This window comes from Falco rusticolus, chromosome 16 (assembly GCF_015220075.1).
Source record: "Falco rusticolus isolate bFalRus1 chromosome 16, bFalRus1.pri, whole genome shotgun sequence".
Taxonomy (NCBI): Eukaryota; Metazoa; Chordata; class Aves; order Falconiformes; family Falconidae; genus Falco; species Falco rusticolus.
Genome location: NC_051202.1, coordinates 1,120,676 through 1,142,721, shown reverse-complemented (window position 1 = coordinate 1,142,721; position 22,046 = coordinate 1,120,676). Strand labels below are relative to the sequence as shown.

The following is a 22,046-nucleotide window of genomic DNA, read 5'->3' as shown; positions in this document are numbered from 1 at the left end:
ACCATCGTGTGTCAAGCTGCTCTACACAGGAACCTGGAGAAGACAGTGTCAGAAACCCTGACCCGTCTCCTCAGCTACCCAGCACGTGCCTCCCAGTAAACCCTGTTCGTTGTAATAAACTCTCCTCTAGGTCTGACTTCTGCCCGCCGCAGACCGTTTGTAACCCCTGGCTTTGCTACAACACTCAGCACAACAGCCTCTAATTATAGACCTCTGCTTGAGCTCTGGAGTCCCACCAGCCTCTGCTACACATTAACTTAGTCCATAGCCAGAACTCTGCCCCCTCAGGCTGCCTCTCCTAGGGACAGCGAATGTGGTCGGTGAAAAGCTTCTCAAGCAGTATATCCCCCTAGTCCAGAAGGTATCTTGCCAGGGGATACAAAAAAACCTGGTTTTACCACGTGTGGGATCCTCAAAAGGATCCACAAAAAGGAGATACCTATAAGGCTGGCTGAAATCCAGCATCCCCCCCAGATCCACATGATGTGGCTACGGACCCTCCACTGCAGCGGGCTGATCGGGTACCGTGTCTTTAGCCTCACACAGAGAAGAAGGCTGGTTTAGCTCTCAGGTGGCCACACGATGCTCCGCTCCAGCCCCCTCGTCTCCCACACAGATGGGCCTTTGTGCTGGGAACCGCTCTCGCCTGTCACCAGAGCAGAAACGCTGGATGTTAGCCACTGGCTGTGAGCTGCATGGACCCTCTGTCGCTCCCGGCCGTGCCTCCGGATGCCATACTCTAGCACGGGGGCGGAATGGATCTTCCATGGGAAAAGAAAAACAGACTCAAAACCAAGTCTGATTACAGGGGTTTCCCAGGTAGAGAGAGGACTGCTGAGAAGAGAGATGGAGGCAGAGTCCTCTTGACTAACCAGGCTTGGGAGCACCTTCTGTCTCATAGCCAGGTGGTCCATCTGGTACCTGCCGCTGCTTCAAGGCAGTGATGTGATTTGCAGGTCCTTCTGTAGCATCTCTGCATGGTCGGGAGCAGATGGAGGCACTTTGCTATTTCGTGCAGTTAGAACGGCAAACAGGCTGGGATGGGGAACAGAAAACCCCATCTTCTTTCAGGCAGGAGAGCCGCACGGATCTTGCCTCTCCAGAAGCTCTCCCTCCCTGCCCACCTGTAGGTCGAGTGAAGATGGGAAGCAGTGCTGTGCACCAGTCTCCAGCTGGACTGGCCCAGAGGCAGGGAGGGAGGCCTGGAGCGGAGGGAGAGAGGCAGAGCTGGGCGGATAGTGCTTAGAAAGGCTGTCCTCCTGCATCACACCAAATAATGTCAAAGGGGGATTATAAACGTCCTGCAGGGACAGCTGTATGGTGGGGGAATGGAGTAGAGATGGTTCACTGAGTTGGGCCGGTTCCTCCTATCCCTCCCCAGCACCCCACAGAGATGCTGAAGGGACAAGAGACCGCTGGGCAGATTGCCCCTGGCCCCGGCCACTTCAGACCTGCGCCACGCAGGGCACAAGCAGCTGCCCTAGCCTGGGACCCCTGTCCTCCTGGGCTGGGCAAGCAGCAAGGGACCGAAGCTCTTTCTCCCCCTCACATGCCCAGTAGCTGTTGTTCGCCTGCCTCGGGATTGCGATTGCTGCAGAGCCGAGAGCTGCCGCAGCTTTTGTGATGCCAGCCTGCATGAATGGCTGCATCAGCCCCAGAGACGGGGACAAGCAGTGAATGGGGACAAGCAGTGAATGGAAGCCAGGGGATTAAACTCCCCACGCTTCCCCGGGGCCCGCGGAGGCAGGGACACACAGAAAGACACGGAGCACACACAGTGCTGGGAAGGGCAGCAGCCCTCGCGCCCGCAGATTTCGCCTCCCGTTTCTGTGAGTGACAGAGACAAGATAAAGGCAGGACTTCAAGCCTAGCATGGTGGCACCGTGGAAGGCCAGGGAGGTGCCTGCCCGGCTGCCCCGGGATCTCACTTGGGGAAACTCTCCTTCCGCTCGTGGATGACACTTCTGCATTTGGGCAGCTTGGGCAAGAGTTTCTCTTCCCCTATGCAGCCGAGGGGTTCCCCTTGAAAACTTCGAGGGTACGTGCGTGTGTGCTGGGAGGGTACGTGCATCAACCTAACCTGGACTAAACCTGCACTGGGAGAAGTGAAGAAAACTGTAAGGCCAGGATATATCTGCGGCTCAACAGCAGCCAAGCCGAAAGCAAGAGGATGTATCATGAGAGGTTTCATTCCTTAGTTAAAACAAGTTTTCACCTGAAACAATAATCTGGGTTAGGGAGCGTTCACTGCAGAGCTGTGAATTCTCTGTGCTGGGACGGCTGTGCTTTGGTAATTAACACAATAGGTGTCTCAAATGCAAACTGGGTCCCAGCTCCAGTGGCTGGCGGCACCAACTCACCCTGCATCAGAGCCGCCCTGATTTAATCTGACTTACTCAAAAAAGCAAGATCTCCAGGGGTTGCTCAGATTGGAGTATCTTTGTCCCTCTCTCATCTGTTTCTGCTTTTTGCACCGATACGCCTTGCTAGCCTGTGAAAGGGACTGAGCAAGCGCCATCACCACCTCGAGCAACGATGTTGCAAGACGCAAATCTTTTCCCAGAGGCCCCGAGGATGGTGGCCGTCCATCTGAGCACTTACCAGCTCATCCCTGCAGCACTCACAGGCAGACTGACTTCTCTTCTTCCAAAAAATAAAGATATCATCTTCCCGGGGTGCTGCCCCACCATCTCCCCCCCAAAGCCTGTCTGCTGGCAGTGCTGTGTAACTCCCCAGGGGTGCTGGAGGTGGGAAGGAGCCTTCCCCTGGCTAGTGGTGGCCACACGCTGCTCTCCCCCAGCCTTATGATGGGCTGCCCCAGTTGTCCTCAGCCTTAGCAGCGCTAGCAGAGGGCAAGGGGTGCCAGTGGAAAGGCAGGCCTGGGAAGCAGGTCACGACAACCGGCTCTTCTGGTTCCCTTCGTGATTCAGCTGAGGTGTGAGCAGTGCCCAAAGGATCCTTTTGGTGCCTCCCTGTAAACTTGGCTTTGTGGCTGGTACAGCTGCAGCCCAGAGGAGGGGCGATGCGAGGAGGGATGTGCCAGGCTCCGCCAGCATCGGCATCTTGTCAGCCACCAGTTAATTGCGAGTATTTGCCTCGCGCTAGCTGCGTTGCTGGATGTGGCAATGCCCCCGCTCCTGTATGTCTCTGCAAATGGATCCGTGCGCACTGGGCTGGGAGCTCTTGCTTGATTAACGTTGCCGGTTCAGAGAGCAAATAGCATTAACCACGGTCGTCCCCTGGCTCTGGCCATGGGGCAGACACTCTCCTGCTTGTGGGCTGAGCTGGCTCTCAGTACAGCCTGTCGCCTCAGCCACGCTGACACATGCATGAGCTCATCAATTCACTCCAGGTTAAAACTCGATGGGTCGGTTCCACCACAAGAAGCGAGGTTTAATGAGAAAATATCAGCAAACGACACACTTTTGCTTCCTGAAATAGCCTGATGATGTCAGTTTTGAGTTTTGGGAGGAGATAGGTGGAGGAAAGAAAAAGTAACAAAGAACTCAAACCAAAGGCTGAACAAAACTCTGGCAACTTTTTGCCTTTGAGAACCTGCCTTGGGATGTTAAAGCAGCTTTACAGAGCACAAGGCGGACCAGATCCTGCAGTGACACGCTTTGACTAGTGCCAGCACTCCAGAGGGCTGTCATACCTCCCCAACAAGGAACCCTCCCTCCAGCTGCAGCCAAGTTTGACCTAAGGCCTCCAGGTCACTACAGCTCCATCAAAGCCGCTTTCAAGCACGGTGATGCAAAAACCCTGTGTCAAACCTTCAGCCACCTCTCCCGCTCTCCCCTGCTGAGGATCTCAAAGCACTTTGCAAAGAAAGGCTCACAGGCCCCCTCAGAGCCCAAGAGGTGGCCCAGTGGTAGCAGACAGGAATTTGTCCCCAGACAGAGGGGAGCACTTGGAAATAGAGGCCCAGATATGCAGATGCAGGACCAAGCACAAGATGAATGCCTCTGCTCTGCGTGGTTGCAACTCAAGCTGTACCGAATTTCATGGCGGGGATAAACAGATTGTTAAGACATGTAAAGCATAAATTTAACTGCAAGTGTTCCTAACCTCTGAAGATCAGCTGCCTAGGATCTCTCCTCCCCAGCACCCCATGGCTTTTCAATAAGCCCTGCTCATATCAGTACCTCGAAGCCCTAAAGCCGTAGCCTGAGCTGATACCCGGTTAGTGGCTCCAAATGGACAGGCAGACAGATATGCATGGAAGGCTGGAGGAACCCTGAATTGAATCTGTTCTGGACGACTGAGCCGATCACATTAAAGACGATTTGCAAGGCAGATTTTTATAAGGGACTCCTTCAGCTTTTACAGCAGGGAACTTTTATTTCCTTATCAGAAAAAAAGCTAACATTGTCAGAAGGGGGAGGTAGTATACGTGGATGGCAACAAAATGAAACGGCATTGATCAGAGGAGCAGGAAAGGTTTTCCAGAAAGCAGGTACTGTCTCCTGCCTTCCTCTCATCCTCCTTTGGTGCTAGGTACCAAAACACATTTTTCAACAAAGTCCACAGCTATTAATTTGCTTATAATAGAGGACCCCAAGTTCTCATCTCCGCTTCTCCTTTATAAGCAAGCCTGTCTGCACTCAGAGGTTACATACGGCTTGTTAGATACGTACCCTCGGCTGATTTTGGCACAATGCATTGCAAACCTGAGGAACTGCCCGCCTCAGTACAGCATTCAGACCTGTGGTGTAAGAAGGTCTGTCCGTCTGCCGCGGCTTTGTGCAGCACCTAGCACAGTACTGTGCTGGTCCCTGCCCACAGCTCTGGGATGCATCCACAGTACAAATAAGCCCACGAATGAATGAAACGAATGAATGAATAAATACGTAATTGAGAATCAGGCATTCCTGCAAACGTGGTGCATTCACCACTAAACTGGACCAGCCGAAAGTCTCGCCCACACAGGCTGCAGGGTACTCGGTGATCACGGACAGTGGTCAGGAAGGATTATCTTCCCGGAGCATTGCAGAGCTGGCTGTACCCTCTGCTTGGCAAAGCACCACTAGATGCACCACTGGCTTATCCTGGCAGAGCTGTCAGCAGGACAGTGCAAGACAAACTACCAGGCTACTGCAGAGTGGCAGGAGATGAGTTTGCCTGACTGCTGGCAGCAAAGCCTCGAGAACAGCCAAAAATAGGATAACTGGGGTGAAAAAAGTGTCTCTTGGCAGGGCAAGGTGAGATGCAAGGCTGCCTCAGGGGTCACTGTCGGTGCGTCTCCTTGGTGAAAGCAATTCCTAGCGGGACTGGGGGAGCATAAACCCCTCCTGGTTTACCCAGCACAGTCACCACAGCACTACTCCACCTCCAGCACCTTTCCTAGGGGTTGTGGGAAGGGATGGGAAGGAGGGAAGACCAGGTGAAGAATGGCATGGAAAGTTCTGAGACTCCTTGTGAGGAGGCAGAGCTCAGCCAGGCACCTGCCTGGAAGCACAGAGCGCAGGGAGCCCGAGGCTGTCCCTTCCCTCACCTCTTTTTGCAATGCACAGCAGATCCCTTTGTCCTAAGAGTACAGAGGTGTACCCAGACCTGGTTTCTCATCATTTCTAACCTCTTCCTTCCCTCTCACAGTTTTCCTATTTCCTTGACCACCATCTCCTCCCATTTCACCTCTGTCCTCATCCATTTTAGCTGGACCATCCAGCCACTGCTCTGTTGAGCCCCCAAGCCCTGGATGTTATCATCACTGTCTCTGCTAGCATTAGAGAACCCTGGGCCCTGGCATTTGCTCCGATGGCCGGTCCTCTGGCCCAGACCCTGCTAACGGTGGCCACAGTGGTAGCCCAGGCAGCCTGGCGGCTCCTCTAGGATGCTGCCCCAGCCGAGCCAGAGGAGGAGCGGAGGCAATTCCACCCTGCCTTCACTGCAACATCTCTCCAGCTGCAGATCCCAGTCCTGCAGGCACAGGCTGCCTCTCTCACCCCTGCAGAAGGCTGGACACCGACCGGGAGGGGGGTGGCACATGTGCCCGCTGCCAGCCCCTCCAGCCACAGCCCCCAGGAGCCTGGCCTCAGCAAGGCAAACATCGGTGCTGTTTGCATTCCCCAGTTCATTCACGAGCGCTGTAACCCCAGCCTGCCGGCTCCCCTGCCACCTCTCCGACAGCCGGCTCCGGAAAGCCCCCCAGGATGGCATTAACCCACATTGCACTGGAGCAGGATAAAAGAGCCCCCCGGGCACTGGGCGAAGGGGGTCACCCTGCGCCCCCCCGCGCTGTGCCAGAGCCCCGGGCAGGACCGAGCCGGGGGGCAGCGGGGCTCTCCTGCAGCCACCAGCGTGGGGCGAGGGAGCTGGGGAGAAGGCGATCCAAACCTTTGCCCACCTCCTCATTCCCAGGGGGGGCTCAGAACCGGAGGAGGGTGGGGGCTGCTCAGAGCCTGCGGGGGGGGGGGGCTCAGGACCGGGGAGGGGGGGGGAGCTCAGGACCGGGGCGGGGGGGAGCTCAGGACCTGGGGGGGGGGGAGCTCAGGACCTGGGGGGGGGGGAGCTCAGGACCGGGGGTGGGGTGGGGTGGGGGAGCTCAGGACGCCGTGGGGCTCCCAAGCACAAAAGCAGTGAAGGGGAAGGTCTGAGCCCCGGGAGCAGCCCAGCCCCCCCGCCAGAAGCGCCCGGGGGAAGCGTCTGTGTGCGCCTGGGGGCAGCGGCGGGTTCAGGGATGCTGGACAGCCCAGGGCTTCCATCCCTCCTCCCAGACACCGCTGCTCATCGCCCAGCCTCGTGGCCCCCTTTCCCGGGAAGCCTGGCTGCTCTGCCTCGCTAGACGTTGCTCGATCGAAAAAAGCAAACAAACGGCCTCGGCTCCCTGGCCGCCGGAGCCCACTGCCCGCAGCTGCTTCCAAAACAAACGATCGTGTTGTTCCTCCCCGAGCCAGAGGCGAAGCCGGCTCCGGCTCTCTCCCACCCTCTCGCAGATGCTTCCACACCTGCTCCAGCCCCGGGCGCGCACCCCCACCAGCCGATCCCAGCCTTCCCCGCCGCTCCGCAGCACGTCCCGCACCCCTTCCCCCCCCCCGAGGCACCCCGCAGCCCTCCCCCGGAGCTGCCCCGACCCCCGGCAGAGCCCACCGCCTCCCGGGGGGACCGGCCGGCAGCGGCTCACCTGGTAGGAGCGCGGCCGCCAGGATGCAAACTCCGATAGTCCACCAAGATGCACGGCAACTTGTCTGCAGCTGTGAAGCCATGAGAGTTCCTTAGGAGAAATGGGCAGGGGTCGGTCTGGCAGCGTCGCTGGGCCCCCCACCCTCCCCGCCCCCGGTGGTGATCAGGGCCGCTTAAAAAAATTTAAAAAAAAAAAACAAACCACAACCGTAGGTGCAGGAGGACAAAGAGGCGGCGCGGGCCGAGCGGCGGGGGGCGGCGGGGGGCGCCTGGCACATCCGCGGGGCCCGGGGCTCGGCGGGGCGCGGGGCCCCCTCCGCGGGCGCGGGGCGCTCCGGCCGGGCACCGCGGGTGCGTCCTGCGGGAGCGAGCACGTCCGCAGCGCCGGGCGGGCGAGAAGGGGAGGGGAGAACTGTAATATTAAAAAAAAAAAAAAAAGGAAAAAGGAAAAAAAAAGAAAAAAAGCGGGGCCGAGGGCGGGGGGGGAGGAAAAACAAATAAAGGGAAGCGAGGGAGAGCCCTCCGCGGGCTCCGCAGCGGCGGTCCCGTGGCTCCGGCGGCGGGGCTCGGCAGCCCCCGCCCGCTGCCTGCCCTCCGGTCCCGGGCGCCGGCAGCCCGGCGGCTCTCAGGCGGCGGCGGCGGGCCGGCTGCGGCGCTCCATGGCCGGGCGGGGGGCGCGGGGCCGGCCGCGGGGCGGGGGGCGCGGGGGCTGCCCGGGCTCAAGGCACGGCCGCTGCACACGCACACGCACACGCAGCGCAGCGCACTCCGGGCGGGGCGGCGGCGGCGCTCGCCCTCCTGCGTGATGTCAGTGCAGGCGGAAGGAGGGCGCTGCGTTAACCCTTTGCCTGCCACGCGGCCTGGGGACACGGGGACACGGGGACACACGGCTGCTTCCCCGGGGGCGGCTCGGCCGGGGGATGGGGGCGGCCCGCCTCGCCCCCCGCCCCCCCGGCTGCCGCCGCTGCTGCTGGCAGCTGCCCTTTGTTCGGCAGCGCCCATCGCCCCGCGCCCCCCCGCCCCCCCCGCTGCGGGGTCCCGGTGTTCTCGGGGCACCCGGGCTTTGTGGCCTTGGGGCTGGCTTGCGGAACCCCCCCGGGGTGGCGGAACGCCTGGGCTGCTGGCAGTGGTGGCAATGGTGGCAGTGATGGCAGCCTACCTATGGGGCTGCTGATCTGCCACATAAAAGACCCTTTCCGTAAACCACGTGTGAAATAGATGCGGCTGTCCTATGGGATTCACACTTCTGAATGCTTTGGATGGAGATCCTAAGCGATACACAGCTTTCCATGGGGCCTGCTGGAAGCAGGAGCTTGCTCTGGACACATCCTGCGCGTGCCGATAAGCGAAGCACAGCACTGGTTTGCTACGCTTTGTATCGGCCCTTGTTATGTGGACACGGACGTGGGTTTTGTGGCTCTTTTGCTAAAGAGGTGTTTAGCCTGCTCATGCCAGTCCTGAGCTGCCCCGGCCTCCACCAGGTTGCTGAACCCCAAACAAAGATGTGAACAACAATGACAACAACCAACAACAAAGTCATGTTGATTTCAAGCTCCATTAGAACAACACAGGAATAAATCAATGCCTGGCAAGCAGAAAAGGACAGAACCAGTGGGGAAGGATACCACACATAGTGGAGAAGGGAAGAGGGGGGGGCGGCAGCCAGCAGCTATAAAAAGATACCTCTAAGGACCCCTTCAGCAGTCTCCTCCTCCTTTTAATTCCTTTAGAAGTTAATTCCTGTTCAAGGGAAGGATGGGCAGCTCTGTAACAAAGCGGATTAGCCAGATACAAGGTTTGTTCCAAAATAACAAAAGTTATTACGTAGTAATGCAGTTTAGTTAATAGATTCGCAGACTTTAAGGCCACTGGGATTCCTCTGGACATCCTGCTTGTGGAGCGGAGGCTGCTGAGCCTGCCCCGGTGATTTCTGCCTCCCGCTGCCTCGGTAAAGCTGCAGGCCGGAGCATGGGAGCGTGACCCCCTGTCCTTGTGGACAGGCAAGCTATGGAGAGCTCTTCGCACCTTTGCAACGGTTGTTTCAGCGGTTGGTTTTCCTGTCCTTGGAGTGTTTATCTGGCTAGTTTCACTTTTAATCCATAAAATCTCATTATTTCTTTTCCCGACTCCATTAAAGAGATACCTCCGATGAGACATGACTCCCCTGGGCAGGTCTCTCTAAATTTCGACCGAGTCCCCCACATTATACAACGTTCTGACTTACGTTTTTCCCAGCGTTTTATCCTCTCCCATCTCCCTTTCAAAGCATTACCACCGGCACCTGGGCTAGCCTCTGCGGGGGTGCGTGGGGCAGGCCAGACCTCAGCACCACTGCTGCAGGCTCCCTGCACTCCCACGGCATTGACACCCTGGGTCGGTTACCCTCGCTCCGCACATTCAGCGCTTGCTTCACAGGCCCGGCAGCTAGAGGTTTTCCTCTGGGAAGGGAAAGAGAACGGCCAAAGCTGTGATTATGCCGTACACCAGGCAGGTCTGTTCTCACCCTTGCAACCCTCTGGTGCAGTGCTTGGCCACGGGGAGCGGTGATGGCTTGGCAAACACCAAAATTGCCCGAGTCGTTCGCTATGAGGGAAGGGGAACGCTGTTCCTGGGGGCTTGCGGGTGACACAGAACAGACAAGGCAAACACACAGAATTCCCTCCTGGTTAGTTGCAAAACTCACATCTGAAATCAATCGCAGGAAGAAAAACTTGGGATTGATCAGAGCTTGATCTAAGCAAGGTGACATTTCAGTGCGACGTCTAGGGTACGATTGAGATTTCTCTTTGAGAATAGGGCAATATTTGATAGAGCCTTGGGCCCTGGCCTCCCAAATCACAGACCTCAAACATCTGAGACAAAAAGGTAAATCCATTAGCAGCAGCAGCAGCAGACTGTTAGCCCTGGTGCATCAGGCCTAACTTATTAAGCCAGAATGTATTATTTTCATGATCCTGCGCAAAGCAAAACCCATCACATTTGGCACAGTTCTGGCTGTTAACTTCTAAGATTTATTACACAGTGCCATGGGGCCCCTGTTCTGCAGCTTTTTGCGAGTCCAAACTTTCCGTGAAGCCCAAGGGGACTTCTGCATGAGCAGGAAAGGCAGGGGTAGAATACTTTGGTTTGGCAGTCTTTGTTATTTCTAGGGGAGGAAGATCATAATATGTAACATATTTAATTGCATCATACTTATTTTTTTGATTTGGGGAGGTCTCTGTGCATGTCCTCTGAGGGGCTGCTGGGGCTGCCTTCTGCCTTGCTATATCAGCTGGTTTAGCCAATTGTTTCTTTCCTTGGTTCTAACCCTTGAAGCAGTAGCTTTCTAAAGAGCATCCTAGCCAGAGATGCGGAGAAGCCCAAACTACTCTGTATACCATGGTGCTTGCAATGATAGGGCAGGGGTTTCAAAGATTGCCCATCCTTTCTACTCCTAGCACAGGAACACATGAACCATGCTGAGGCTCAGAGATCCCTTTCATAAATGCGTAAACATATCCCACTAGAAACAAAGAGAGAAAAAAACAACCCACCTGGTGCTTCAGATAGTCTGAAGGCCTGGGCTGTGAGGAATCCCCCCTTCCCCACAGCAAATCATCTGCAATACTACACAGAAGTGATATTTACCCCCTCTTGGTTTTTAGGGATGGCAGAAGTCTCATTCTAGATGGCAACTAGCCATCAGAACAGAGATCCAAAACTTATACAAGCCCCTTCCTCTATACCCCTGTGAAATCTGTTTTGGGCACAGATACTAGAAAGGGTGTAGTAACTTGGCCGACACTTACATAAGTTGTCATGCTAATATAGTTCTTGAAAATTGCCATTAAAGCATGAAACAACATTTGGCTGGGGGAGAAAAAAAAAAAAAAAAAAAAAAAGGCTTGCTTGAAGTCAAGCACTGTCGAGTTTTGTCCGCCCAGCATTTTGGCTGTTCAGCCAGCATAAGAGTTTTCTGCTGATGCTGACATGTGAGGTAACGTCTCTGCAGCAACCTGCTGTAATAGGACGTTTCACACGCACCTCCCCAAATCCTTCCCACTGGCTACCATGGTTGAGTGTGGTCTTATAGCGATGTGCAGGAGGAGACGGGATGGTTTGGTAAGGGCTCTGCAAAGACACAGCTCCTTCGAATGCGGTCTTCCCTGGCAAGCTGATACCCATCCTTCCCCAGGGCTCAAGAGTTGCTGGGCTGGAGTCCGGGCAAAATGGCTAGTCCAAATCTTTTGGCTGCCCCAGATCTTTGTAAATGCAGCTCCTATCTGCCCTGGGACGAGCACAGCACATGCTCAGGAACAATGGGGCTGTGCTGATGGATAGCCCCCAGGGGACCACTTCGTTTCCATCCTCAGGGCTGCTGCCTGCCTGTGGAGGAGGAAATGTCACCCAGGAATTCCCCCACACTGGCGAACTCCAGTTCCTCCCACCAGTGTCTGGGGCTGTGCCACCGCTCCCCTTCCCGAGCAGTGGCCGCTTTCCAGTGGCTCCCTGCACACCCGCAGTCTGGCAAGGCCCTGCAACATGAAAGGCTCAGTGGGAATGGATATCTTGTATTATTTTTGACAATTATGATTACCAGAGGGGACTGGAAAAGAGGGAAGAAGGGGGGGAGGAGCTGCTCTTTAAAACATTCCTCAGTGGATTTTTTCAGCTGCTTTTGTTTGATGAAGAGCCCGCAGCAGAGGCCTGTCATTCTGAGCTGGGAGCGCTTTTGACACTCCTGTCTCCGCTGTGTACCTGGTGTGTATTTGCTGCAGTGCTGATTACATTAACTTCTGTGTTTATAAACATTTTGAATCAGTGCAGAAGGCTGTGCTGAACAGAATTCTAAAGCCGGCATCAGTTTTATTTTTGCTTTTTCATCTGTAAACACACATAATGTGTCTGCGGCACAGTCAACAATGAGGGATCAGAGGTGCAAAGGGCTTCCTGAGCTGATTCTCTGCTTGGCTTCACTTCTGAGCTCTTCTGATACAGCCTCCTACATGCCTGCATGAACGCACATACGTACCCACACATATACACCAAACAGCAGACACTCCTTCAGATCTGAAAGCACCGTCCTTTTAAAAGGCAATTCGGTGCTGGTAGTAGCTCCTGTCCTGCTGTTCTCTGGATAGGGCCAGCAGCTGGAGAAGAAATTAAATCTGAACTGGTGAGAAAATTGCCTCCCAGTTAATGGAAGCTGATGCGAGTTGTAAGCAGCCTGCAAACAGCAGTGGGGTTTTTCTGTCCCCCTCTGCCGAAGGGTTTGTAATAGCCTTGCTGCAACGCTGAGTACCTTAACCCTCTCAATCTGCACAGCACCCCCTTGTGAGGCAGGAATTAAACCATAATCCTCATTATACATGGAGAAAAGCAGCCCAGGGAGATTAGGAATTCCAGCCTTGCAGAGAGCAGTATGAGTTCTGCTACGGGCTGTCGGTGGGAAGCAGCTGGAAGCGCAGGGCTGGTGGGCTTGGGAGGACGCACGTGGTGGAACGGCCGGCAGCAGCGGAGCAGCGGAGCAGGTCGGAGCAGCCTGCCCCAACGGGGAGCGACTGGGGCCGGGGTGCCCCTGCATGGGTGCGAGCGCTGCGGGCAGCATCCGCGCCTCGCCCAGACCCGCTGCGCCTTCGGGCCACGCGCCTCCTTGGCTGCCTGCGCCACACGCACCCACCGCCCGGCCACCGGGCACCGGGCCACCGGGCACGGCCAGCGAGCGGCTGCTGGGGTGGTCCGGGCTTGTGCCCTCCCGGAGCGGGAGGCTCGGGCTGCTGGGCGCTCAGGACAAGGGGCCACCGGCAGGAGGGGCCTTCCCGGTGGGGCGGCCCGGTCGCAGCACCTCGCCGCGGCGGAGGCGGGCGGGAGCGGCCGTGCCTGCCAGCAAGCCCCCGGGGCGGCCCGGCCCGGCCCCGCGGCGCCCAGCGCAACCGCCGAGCTCCACCTAGTGTCGGCGGGGCCGGCTCCGGCCGCTTCCCGGCGGGAGTGGGGGCGGCCGCGGCCCCTCGGCCCCTCGGCCCCACGGCCCCTCGGCCCCACGGCCCCTCGGCCCCTCGGCCCCACGGCCCCTCGGCCCCACGGCCCAACAGACTCAGAGGCGCGGCCTCTCGGCCCCACAGCCCCTCGGCCCCACGACCCAACGGCCCAACGGCCCCACGGCCCAACGGCCCCTCGGCCCCACGGCCCCTCGGCCCCTCGGCCCCACGGCCCCGGGGGCGCGGCCCAACGGCCCCACGGCCCCACGGCCCAACAGACACAGAGGCGCGGCCCCTCGGCCCCACGGCCCCACGGCCCCACGGCCCCACGGCCCCACGGCCCCACGGCCCCACGGCCCCGGAGGCACAGCCGGTGCCGGCTCACAGCGCTGCGGGCCCAGCCCCACCGGACCCAGCGCCGCCTGGGCGGGGGTCACGGCTCCCGCACCCCCCGGCTCAGCCTCAGCCAGGAGCCGCTGCTGCGGGAAAGCTGCCCCAGCGCTGCGGAAGGAGCCACGGCCTTCCCTGGCGGAGCTGGCCTCTCCCAGGAATTAAAACTCCTGTCCTGCGTGTGCCCCCCATGCTGGGCAGAAGGTTTGGGACAACACGTACAGGGAGACGTGGCGTAGAGAAAATAAATGCTGGGGAGAAATATACAGTGAAATCAGCAGAAATATTTTGCAGGGCGTGTGTTCCCGGCATTGCTAATGCAGTCCGGCAAGGGGAATTTGCTCGCTCGCTCTCCCCTGAAGACTTGTTCCCTCGGCCCCAGCATCCGCACTGCACGCTCTCCAGCACTGGCACAGCTCGTTCAGGGTGTGCACAAGCCTCAGCAACTGTTGTATTAGAAAATGGTGTGCATTATTGAACAGCGCTGTAGCCCTGCCTTCCTCAGCGCCTTGGCAGTGCCCATGCGTGGCGAGGAAGGCAGGACACAGAGTCCCAAACCAATACCCGGAATAGCCACCTGACTGAGGGGTTTAGACACCGCTGTGCAGTCATCCGTAAGCGAAAAGCCACAGAGAGGATTTCTTCTGGACTGGAAATTCACTGACACGCTCTGCTTCGGGTTTGAATTGGGATCAGAACTTGCTGTAAATTTACAAGTGGAAAATACTCTTTGCTTGGGCAAAGAGGCTTTACTTCTTGCATGTGCTGTTCTGGGAGACCTCATCTCTGGATCACGGGGTGAGAAGTCAGAAGGTTTGCAGGCCAGTCTCGTTTGCAGGCTGTCAAGTCAATAGCACAAGAGTGTAATTTTCATGCCACGGCAGCAGAGCTGCTGCTGTAGAGGGGAAGCACAGGGTGCCCCCGCAGCCAGCACGATGGGTCTGGGGGGACACACCGCTGTCAGCAGGGTAACTTCACTGTCACCCCGCTGGAGACCCTGGAATCGAACCAGATCAACTCCCCCGTGTAGAGCTGTACCTCTGGAGCAACTCCGATGCATCAGCTTTAGCAAACCTGCAGCAAATCCAGCCCAGATGTGGAGATTTCTAGTGGCACTCTGGCGTGAGCCCAGCTGTGGTGCGGCAGCCCGCACCTTGTCCGTGCTGGCACGGCTGGACACAGCAGGCAGCTCCAACCCCATTCCCAGCCCAGCCGTGCGGGTGCAAGCTTTGCTAAAATCCATATCCAGGTGGGGAAACATTTCTGCTGCAGAAGCAGCGTCCCCATTCAAACCTTGCCATTTGCTCCTGAGGCACATCCAGCAAAGACTGTCCTCTCTCCCCTCCGCTTCCAGCCAGGCCATTAATTTCTGGCTGTCATAAACAAGCTGTTTCTCTGCGAGCAGCCCCTCTGCCCCCCTCCATCTGGCGAGGCAGGCATCAGCCTTGTCAGCGTCAGAATCGGCCACAGGAATCAACACATCCCAGTGATGCTGATTTATCTCCCTCTAGGTTGTCAGCATAAATACTTGATAAATACAGATATGAATAATACAGGCTGAGTTTACCCTGTTGGCATTAATGAATCTCCTGTTGGTGAGCAAGAGGAGACTATTGCCAGGCTGGGCATGCAGTGGAGGTCTCTTCTGCATGCTCCTCCACCATCCCAGGGAAGAGAAGGGGGTTTTACTCCAAACAGTGCTTTTGTGAACCTAGAGTAATCCCCCTTGCAGCCTCTTTTGTAAATGCCGACTGGTCCTGGCTGATGTCTGTTCAGAGGAATTTTGCTGCAGTCTGAGGAGTTAGCCATGTGAATTTGGAGGGACTCCAAGGGAAATGTTTCTGTCAGCCTAGAGTAGCTGCAGAGGGGCCAGTGAAATGACATTACTGTTCTGTCTCAGAGGACAAACCTCTCCTCATGGGCCAGTTCCTTCCTACTGTCTAATTGTGGGAGCAATCGTTCTCCTCCATCCATTAGCTTCTGCTTTCTTCTGCAGGTGCTGGAGGGAGGAGGTCACCTTCCTTATGCTGAGCTCCTGGGAGATCGTGAGACCTGTCCAAAGATGCTGGATAGGGTGGCTTTGCCCATCTCCCTGGGAGAGCTGCTGGCCTGGCACTGAGGACGAGCATTTGTCCCCATGGCAAGTCTACCCAAACTTTCACTCAACCAGCCAAAAAGCCAGCCTCTGCCTACTAAATCCTACTAGCTGTTTGGTAGAGGTTGTTGGGTTTTTGGGTTTTTTTTTTGTGATGGAAAAAAGATACTAGGAAAAATTTGGTCAATCTGTGGTACTTTACAGCCTTCCCATGAGGAGAAGGGATTCATGCAGGCCTGGGACTTGAGAGAGCCAGGTTTATTTGCCCTACCTCCTAATGTTTGGGGATAATACCACTATACTTCAAAGTGCTGTGAGACCCTGCCATCCTGGGCGCCCAGTAACAGTTGTAGACTGACTTAATGAGTCATCTCTTTCCAAGCTGGGAGAAAAATGTCACATTAAATTTTTGTTTGCAAATTTTTCAAACGTGTAGCTTGAGTTCTTGACATAAATGAGCTCACAGTGGAAACTGTCTGCAGGGCTGAATTTTCCATGGCCATGTTTTTGGTGGGGATTTGGTGATGTTTCTGCGTTCCAAGCCCCCCGTCTCACAGAGTGACAGCTAAGCCAGCATCTACGTGGAGTTTCGTGGTAGTAAAATTCAGTGTGTCTTCTAGAGATCTGTGGCAAGAAGACAGAAATCTTTTAGCAGTAGAAATAGACTCTTGAGTTCAACTTGTATTTCTGACACATATGTTCCCATGTGATCTTTTGTGTGGTGTTCAAGGCCAGATAGAGCTTAGTTATATATATATATATATTTTTGCCCTGGTATAGGCAATTGGGACAAGAATTCACTTTTCAGCAGAGCTACCAATGCCTGTCTATGATACCTCTTCTGCTAGTGTATCTGAGCATCCAGATCTGGGTCTGACTCTTCATCATTTCATGCCTCAGTTTACCACCAGACAATGCATCACAGCTACCAGTGAAGTTTGGAGGCCAAAAGCCCTTAGTGGCTGGAACACACTCAGCCAGAGCTTGGATAAATGAATAGATGGTTTCCATCTGGAGCATTATGGGAAACTGGACCTCTTTAGAGGTGACGTGTTGTGAGATGGATAGTAGCAGAAACAAGCTGTTAAGGGCTTTCTGTCCTTCTGTGGGCAGCAAAGGTTTCTTTTATCTTTTAAGATAACGTGAGAGGAGTAGGATGATGGGCTCGCTCCATTTATCAAGTGATTTTTTTTTAACATATTTGAATACTTTTACAGTGTCTGTTAATGAAACTTTGGTGACCCTGGGGCTCCTGAGGGAATCCATCTGCATCTAAGTGATGGAAAATGAACTCGTTAATGGCTGGGGCCTGCTCAGTCAATATAGAAAATCGATCCCCAGTGATGAAGGGGCCGTATGGGAAGGGGCTTGGCTAAGTGGGTTTTATCCTCAGGATGAGCAGGGATGGGTGGGTGAGTGGCCAGTGCAGAGCGGTGGCTGATGAAGTGGATCAGGTGGTGGCTGGGAAAATGCCTCATTTTCACTACCAGCTGCAGAGATTTAGAAGGGCTTGCCAAACCAAGATACTTGTGCCTGAAAGACAAGTGGGAAGCCTGTGTAAGATCTGATTGCACTCTCTACTTCTCTTCCATGCTTGTACACCACCTAGCACCACAGAGGGTCTTCTGTCCCTTCCTTCCCAGTTTCCCTCTTGGAAGGAGAGATGTCTCTCCAAAACCACCCATCCCTGCTCCCATCAAACATCATTTCCTGCTGTCTCAACTGATTCGGGATGGGGAGGGAGGCTAGAGCTCCTGGAAGCGCTCACACTGTGCATAATATCAGAGGCTAAAGGCTGGCACTACCAGAAAGCCTTTGGAAAGCCATGTGGCTGGTGCCTGGGTCCTCTGAGAAGTGCTCTGGAGCAGTTTGGAACATCTGTCCTGCATCTAACAGCAGTTATTTTGGGGAAGGGCTTGTCCTGATCTTGCCTTCACTTGGGCTAACAAACTCCCATGAAATCCATTTCCAGTGACTCTGGGACACTTGCCTCTCTGCCCTTTGCTAAGCCCCTTCGCCTGCAACTCATTTTGTTCCTCTGTGGCCTTTCTACTCTGCAACAGGGACACGGGTTCCCCCACCGCATGCTGAACTTGTGTGTGAGCAGGGACTTGCAACTCCAAGGGTAATGGGGGTGGTAGGGGTACATCATTGAGGGAAAGAGGCAAAGGGCAGAAGGTCACACCTGGGTATTTGGCAGTCTGCTGCAGGAAGTGGGAATTGCCTGGGTGGCTGTGGAGACCCATTGCTCCTGCTTGAGGGGAAAGGAATGAAGGTGGGGAGGAGGATGACAGATTAGAAGAGGGAAGAAGGGAACAGGAAGCATATTTTCCTGTATTTGGGGATGTTGCGTGTGCAAGCCTCCTGTACATACCATCTGTGCACTGGTAGAACCACGTTGGGTCTTTTAAGAGCACTGATCCACCCTTTCATCTCTCACGCAGGGCAAAACACGTACCCATAGAGCTGGGAACAGAGCCTCAGACAGAGTAAATTGGTCATGTTCTGCTGGTATCCACAGGGTGATGCTGATTTTCATTACAGAGGCGGATGGCCCAGCAAGATCAGAACAGCGGGGCTGACTATGCTTTTGCTCGGGGTCCCTTTACACCCGCCTCCTGTGCATCGAGGGGATCGCCCTGATTTAAGGCAGCTGAACCTTCAGGGAGTGTAGGAAAAAGGCAAGTTTGGAAATGCGAGCAAAACCTTTATGGCTCTGAAGCAGCTTTGGACGTCTGCAAAATGCTTTGAGATTTGCAGCAGCCGGTTGCCAAAGATGAGAAATTTTATTATGATGTGATTGGTGCTATGCCCTTCAATGATTCGCACATCCCGTGGGTCAGATCCTCAGCTGATAAAAGCTGGGAGAAATGAACTGATTTATGTCCACCGAAGATCAGCTGCAGCAAACCCACATTATACCATTTGATGAAGAGTCTGCTCTCTTTTCTCTCTCCTTGCCTTTAGTCACTAAAATCTGGTTCATTAACAAACTCTCCCTAATCACTGCTCCTGAGCAGCAGAGCACTTTGCCCCGTGGGGCTCTGCATGAAGCTTCTGCCCAAGGATTGTTCCAGCGAGTCTAACACACAGTTTAATGGCTTTGCTTCTCCTTAGCCAGTTGTTTGGGGATATGGAGCAGTGATTCTGCAGAGCTCGCTGTGCCGGGAGTCCCTCATGGGTGGCTGGAAGTTAGCTGTGAATCTGCTCACGTCCTGAACAATGAAACATGTGCCTTCTCTAAACAGGGGACAGTCTTTTAGCTAAAGGCATTTTTGCAGAGTCAGAAAGTGAAGGCTAGGTGGGTGGTGAAGGTGATACTTCAGGTTTTAGGCATGCCACGGAAAGAATTTAGGGGTCTTTAAATCAAATTAAGCTAATTTTTGTCCCAGGATTTGGCTGGAGACTTTTGCCAACAACAACAACAACAACAACAACAACAACAAAAGTTTCCTGGAAATACAGTTTCCTGATCTGAAGTGAGGAGATTTTGGCTATGCCATGAGGGAGGGAAAGATGGGTATTGGGAAGAGCAGGTTCAGACCTGGAAGCAGGATCAGGATGCGTGCTCAGCAGTGGCTGCTGATGCTCTCCGCCCCATGGGCTGTGCTTGCAGCCCCGTTCCGTTAGCGTGGCTGACAGAGACCTGCCCCCAGCCCCGCGATGCAACGTGAAGAGTATAATTTAAGCTGTTCTATTCCTTATCCGGCGTGGAGCCATATGTTGGAGACGTAAGAGTCTCCCCGACACAACCCTCTGCAGCAGCGCTTTTGCCGTGGGGAGCCACGCACTCCGCTGAGGTGCTGGGGGAGCAGCAAAGCTGCGAGGAGCAGCCCAGCCAGCATTATCCTGTGGGCGGCTTGTTTTTCATCCTTCCCACACTCTCAGTGATGATAAGGCCTATTTTTCTCCCCTTCCATGTGCAGAAATAGCTTGCATTTGTCGTAAATCACCTCGGCTGCAGATGGTGAGTCACTGGTTGATCAAAGGCAGGACCCTTTTCTAGGTCTGGGTGGAAGAGTAAATGCTTCAATAAATCATTAGGTATCGGCAGTAAAGAGAGTTTCCCTTAGGTTTAATGAGAAAACCTCACCACCCCCCTCCTTTGTTCCCCCATGCCCCCTGGCTTGTGTAGTGTTAATTGCAAATTTTAGTGACACGAATAAGGATACCTGATTTAGGATCCCTATTGCAGCTATTCCTGGGCATCAGGCAGTGGTTTTCTCTCCTAACCAACAAGTCTGGACAGCAGCAAGGGGAAAAAAAGTGCTATAGCTGCGGGGGGGATAGATGTGAGTGAGCTAGGACCAGGGAATTAGAAAGGACACAGAGGGTCAGCATGTGTCATTCACCAGCAGGAAACGAGATAAGAAATGCGGAGTCCAACGGGATCAGCATCAGCTGGGCACGAGCTTGGCCTGAGCTAGCATAGTGGTGACAGGAGCTGGGATGCAGGATGAGAGAAACCACAGGTCTGTGACATAACTGCATCAGGATCCAAGATACCACCACACTGTGTACCTGCTGCAGGGTGGGATGAGGTGGCACGGAACGGGACAGCTCAGTCAGATGAGACAAAGAGCAGTAATATGGCAGTGGGGAGAGGAGGAGAGGTGGATCTGCCAGCTTCGTGACTGCAGTGTCCCGCCCAGAAGAGAGTCCGGGGTTACACGGGCACAGAGGGTGGCATGAGAGCTGTCAAGGGAAAAGGGAAATACGTGGAATTGTTCCCAGACACTACACACTCCTTTCCGCACCCCTTGCATGTCTCAAGCCAGCCTCACCGGGAAGGAAGAGATCAATGGCTCTTGAGTCAGAGACTCCACTGAAAGCTGAGCAGATGAAGGGTTTGCCATCTGTGAACAAGTTGTTCTGATTGAATTAGGGAACATTTAACATTTGCAGATAATTAGAAACAGCCACCCATTACAAAGGGAGTAAGCAGCAGCAGAGAGAAGGGAAGCTTTTGAAAGGCGATTGGAAGCTCCTTGACACATCAGCCAGGGGAGCTTTTCATACACAACTTCTGAGCGTTTCCAAATGCTTTGTGTTCGTTACATCCCCAGATCTTGGGAGCCAACTACCTCTTTCTCTCTCTCTTTTCTGTCTTCTCCTTTATTTTTTAACTGCCTTTTGCATTTTTCTCCCAGCCAGCGCTCAGCCAGCTGGCTTTCTGGGAGATTTTAACAGGATGTCCCCTTTGGTCCCATACTGGGCTGTCAGCTGTGAAGCAAAAGGGAAGGAAATTTACGTTTCTTGATGACTGTCACCATCTCCTTGGCCTGGAGTTGGGCAAGTGCAGCCGTGGGGAGGGACAGTTCGGAATGCAGAGGCTCCTATGCTATCCTGACCTCTACAGGATAGACCTGGATGTAAAGCTGGTTAATATGTTTTCAAACTAACTTTATTACATAGAATCCCTTGGAATATAAAAAAATAAAAACTTTTGGTTACCGATTTCAAAAAAGAAAGTAAAATATGTAAAATTATCTCTTTTTTTCCACTCAAAAATAGCTTCCCTTTTACAAATTCCTCTTTTTTCCTTGTATCTCCTTAATGTGTTTTCACATCAACAGTATTAAGAAAAGCATGTTTCTCATACTTTTCTTTTGAGAGAAAAAGAAGCTAGTGGAAATTTAAAATTCCCCAAAACACAAAGAGAGATGATTTCCTTCCTAAATTTCCTCTGAAAAATAACTGGCATTTCTCAAGCAGCTCGAGCAGTAATTGCGCTTACATCAGTGACAGTAATTGCATTGCATCTGCTGCTGAGAGTTACCCAAGAGGTGAAACCATAAAGATGCAGCTGCCCTTTTGCTGGAAGAAGCCTCAGTGATGGCTCCTGCTGCATGACTTGACCCCGCTGCCAGCACCAAGGGCGGCTCCACGAGCGGAGGCAGCTGCAGCCGCTGCCCCAGCGTGGCTGGGACTGCTGCACCTTGCAGCTCCTGGGTCCTCTTCCTCCCTCTCCCTGCCACGTGCAGAGGGTCTGCTGGCCCGCTGCTGGGCTCCCACCCACAGGAAAGAAAGCCCAGCTGGGGAATGAACAGGCACGCGTGTTTGCATGGAGGTGGCTGCTCCCTCTTTCTGAGCCTGCCGTCCTTCCCAGGGGTGCCCAGGACTCAGGGTGGCAGGGGTCAGGTGTGTGGCAAATGGCAATTTCTGAGGGCTCCTGTCACTGTGGTTCATGTTCCGGAGTAGCATTGGCAGAGTGAGGCCAGATTCATCATCATGGATTCATCATCCATTCCATCGATACGGAGGGATGTGGCTCCCAGCAGGACCAGGACAGGTCCCCCAGGATGGCCAGGCCAGGGCAAGGGGAAGGTGAGCAGTGCAGGGGTAAAAGGGGACTGGGAGGGCGAGAGGGGTGAGCTCGGGGATGTCTTCAGAAGGTCAGCTCAGCCATGATGCATTCAGGACAGGACACATTCATTTGGCAGTGGGATGGCAAAAAAGTGATGTAGCCTTTGCAAAGCATC

At 54.7% G+C, this 22,046-nt stretch overlaps 1 protein-coding gene across 4 annotated transcripts in view; it reads right to left on the bottom strand.

The window, feature by feature from the left end:
- NECTIN1 (nectin cell adhesion molecule 1) overlaps nt 1–7,891 on the bottom strand; it is a 106,899-nt gene extending 99,008 nt beyond the window's left edge. For 2 of the 4 annotated variants that reach the window (XM_037409719.1, XM_037409722.1), the window contains exon 1: nt 7,124–7,891. In XM_037409719.1, the coding sequence (XP_037265616.1) occupies nt 7,124–7,205 (82 nt within the window). In that variant the 5' untranslated portion in view covers nt 7,206–7,891. The remainder of the gene's footprint in view (nt 1–7,123) is intronic. The other 2 variants (XM_037409721.1, XM_037409720.1) reach the window with 1 other exon arrangement.
- Nucleotides 7,892–22,046: the final 14,155 nt, after the last annotated feature.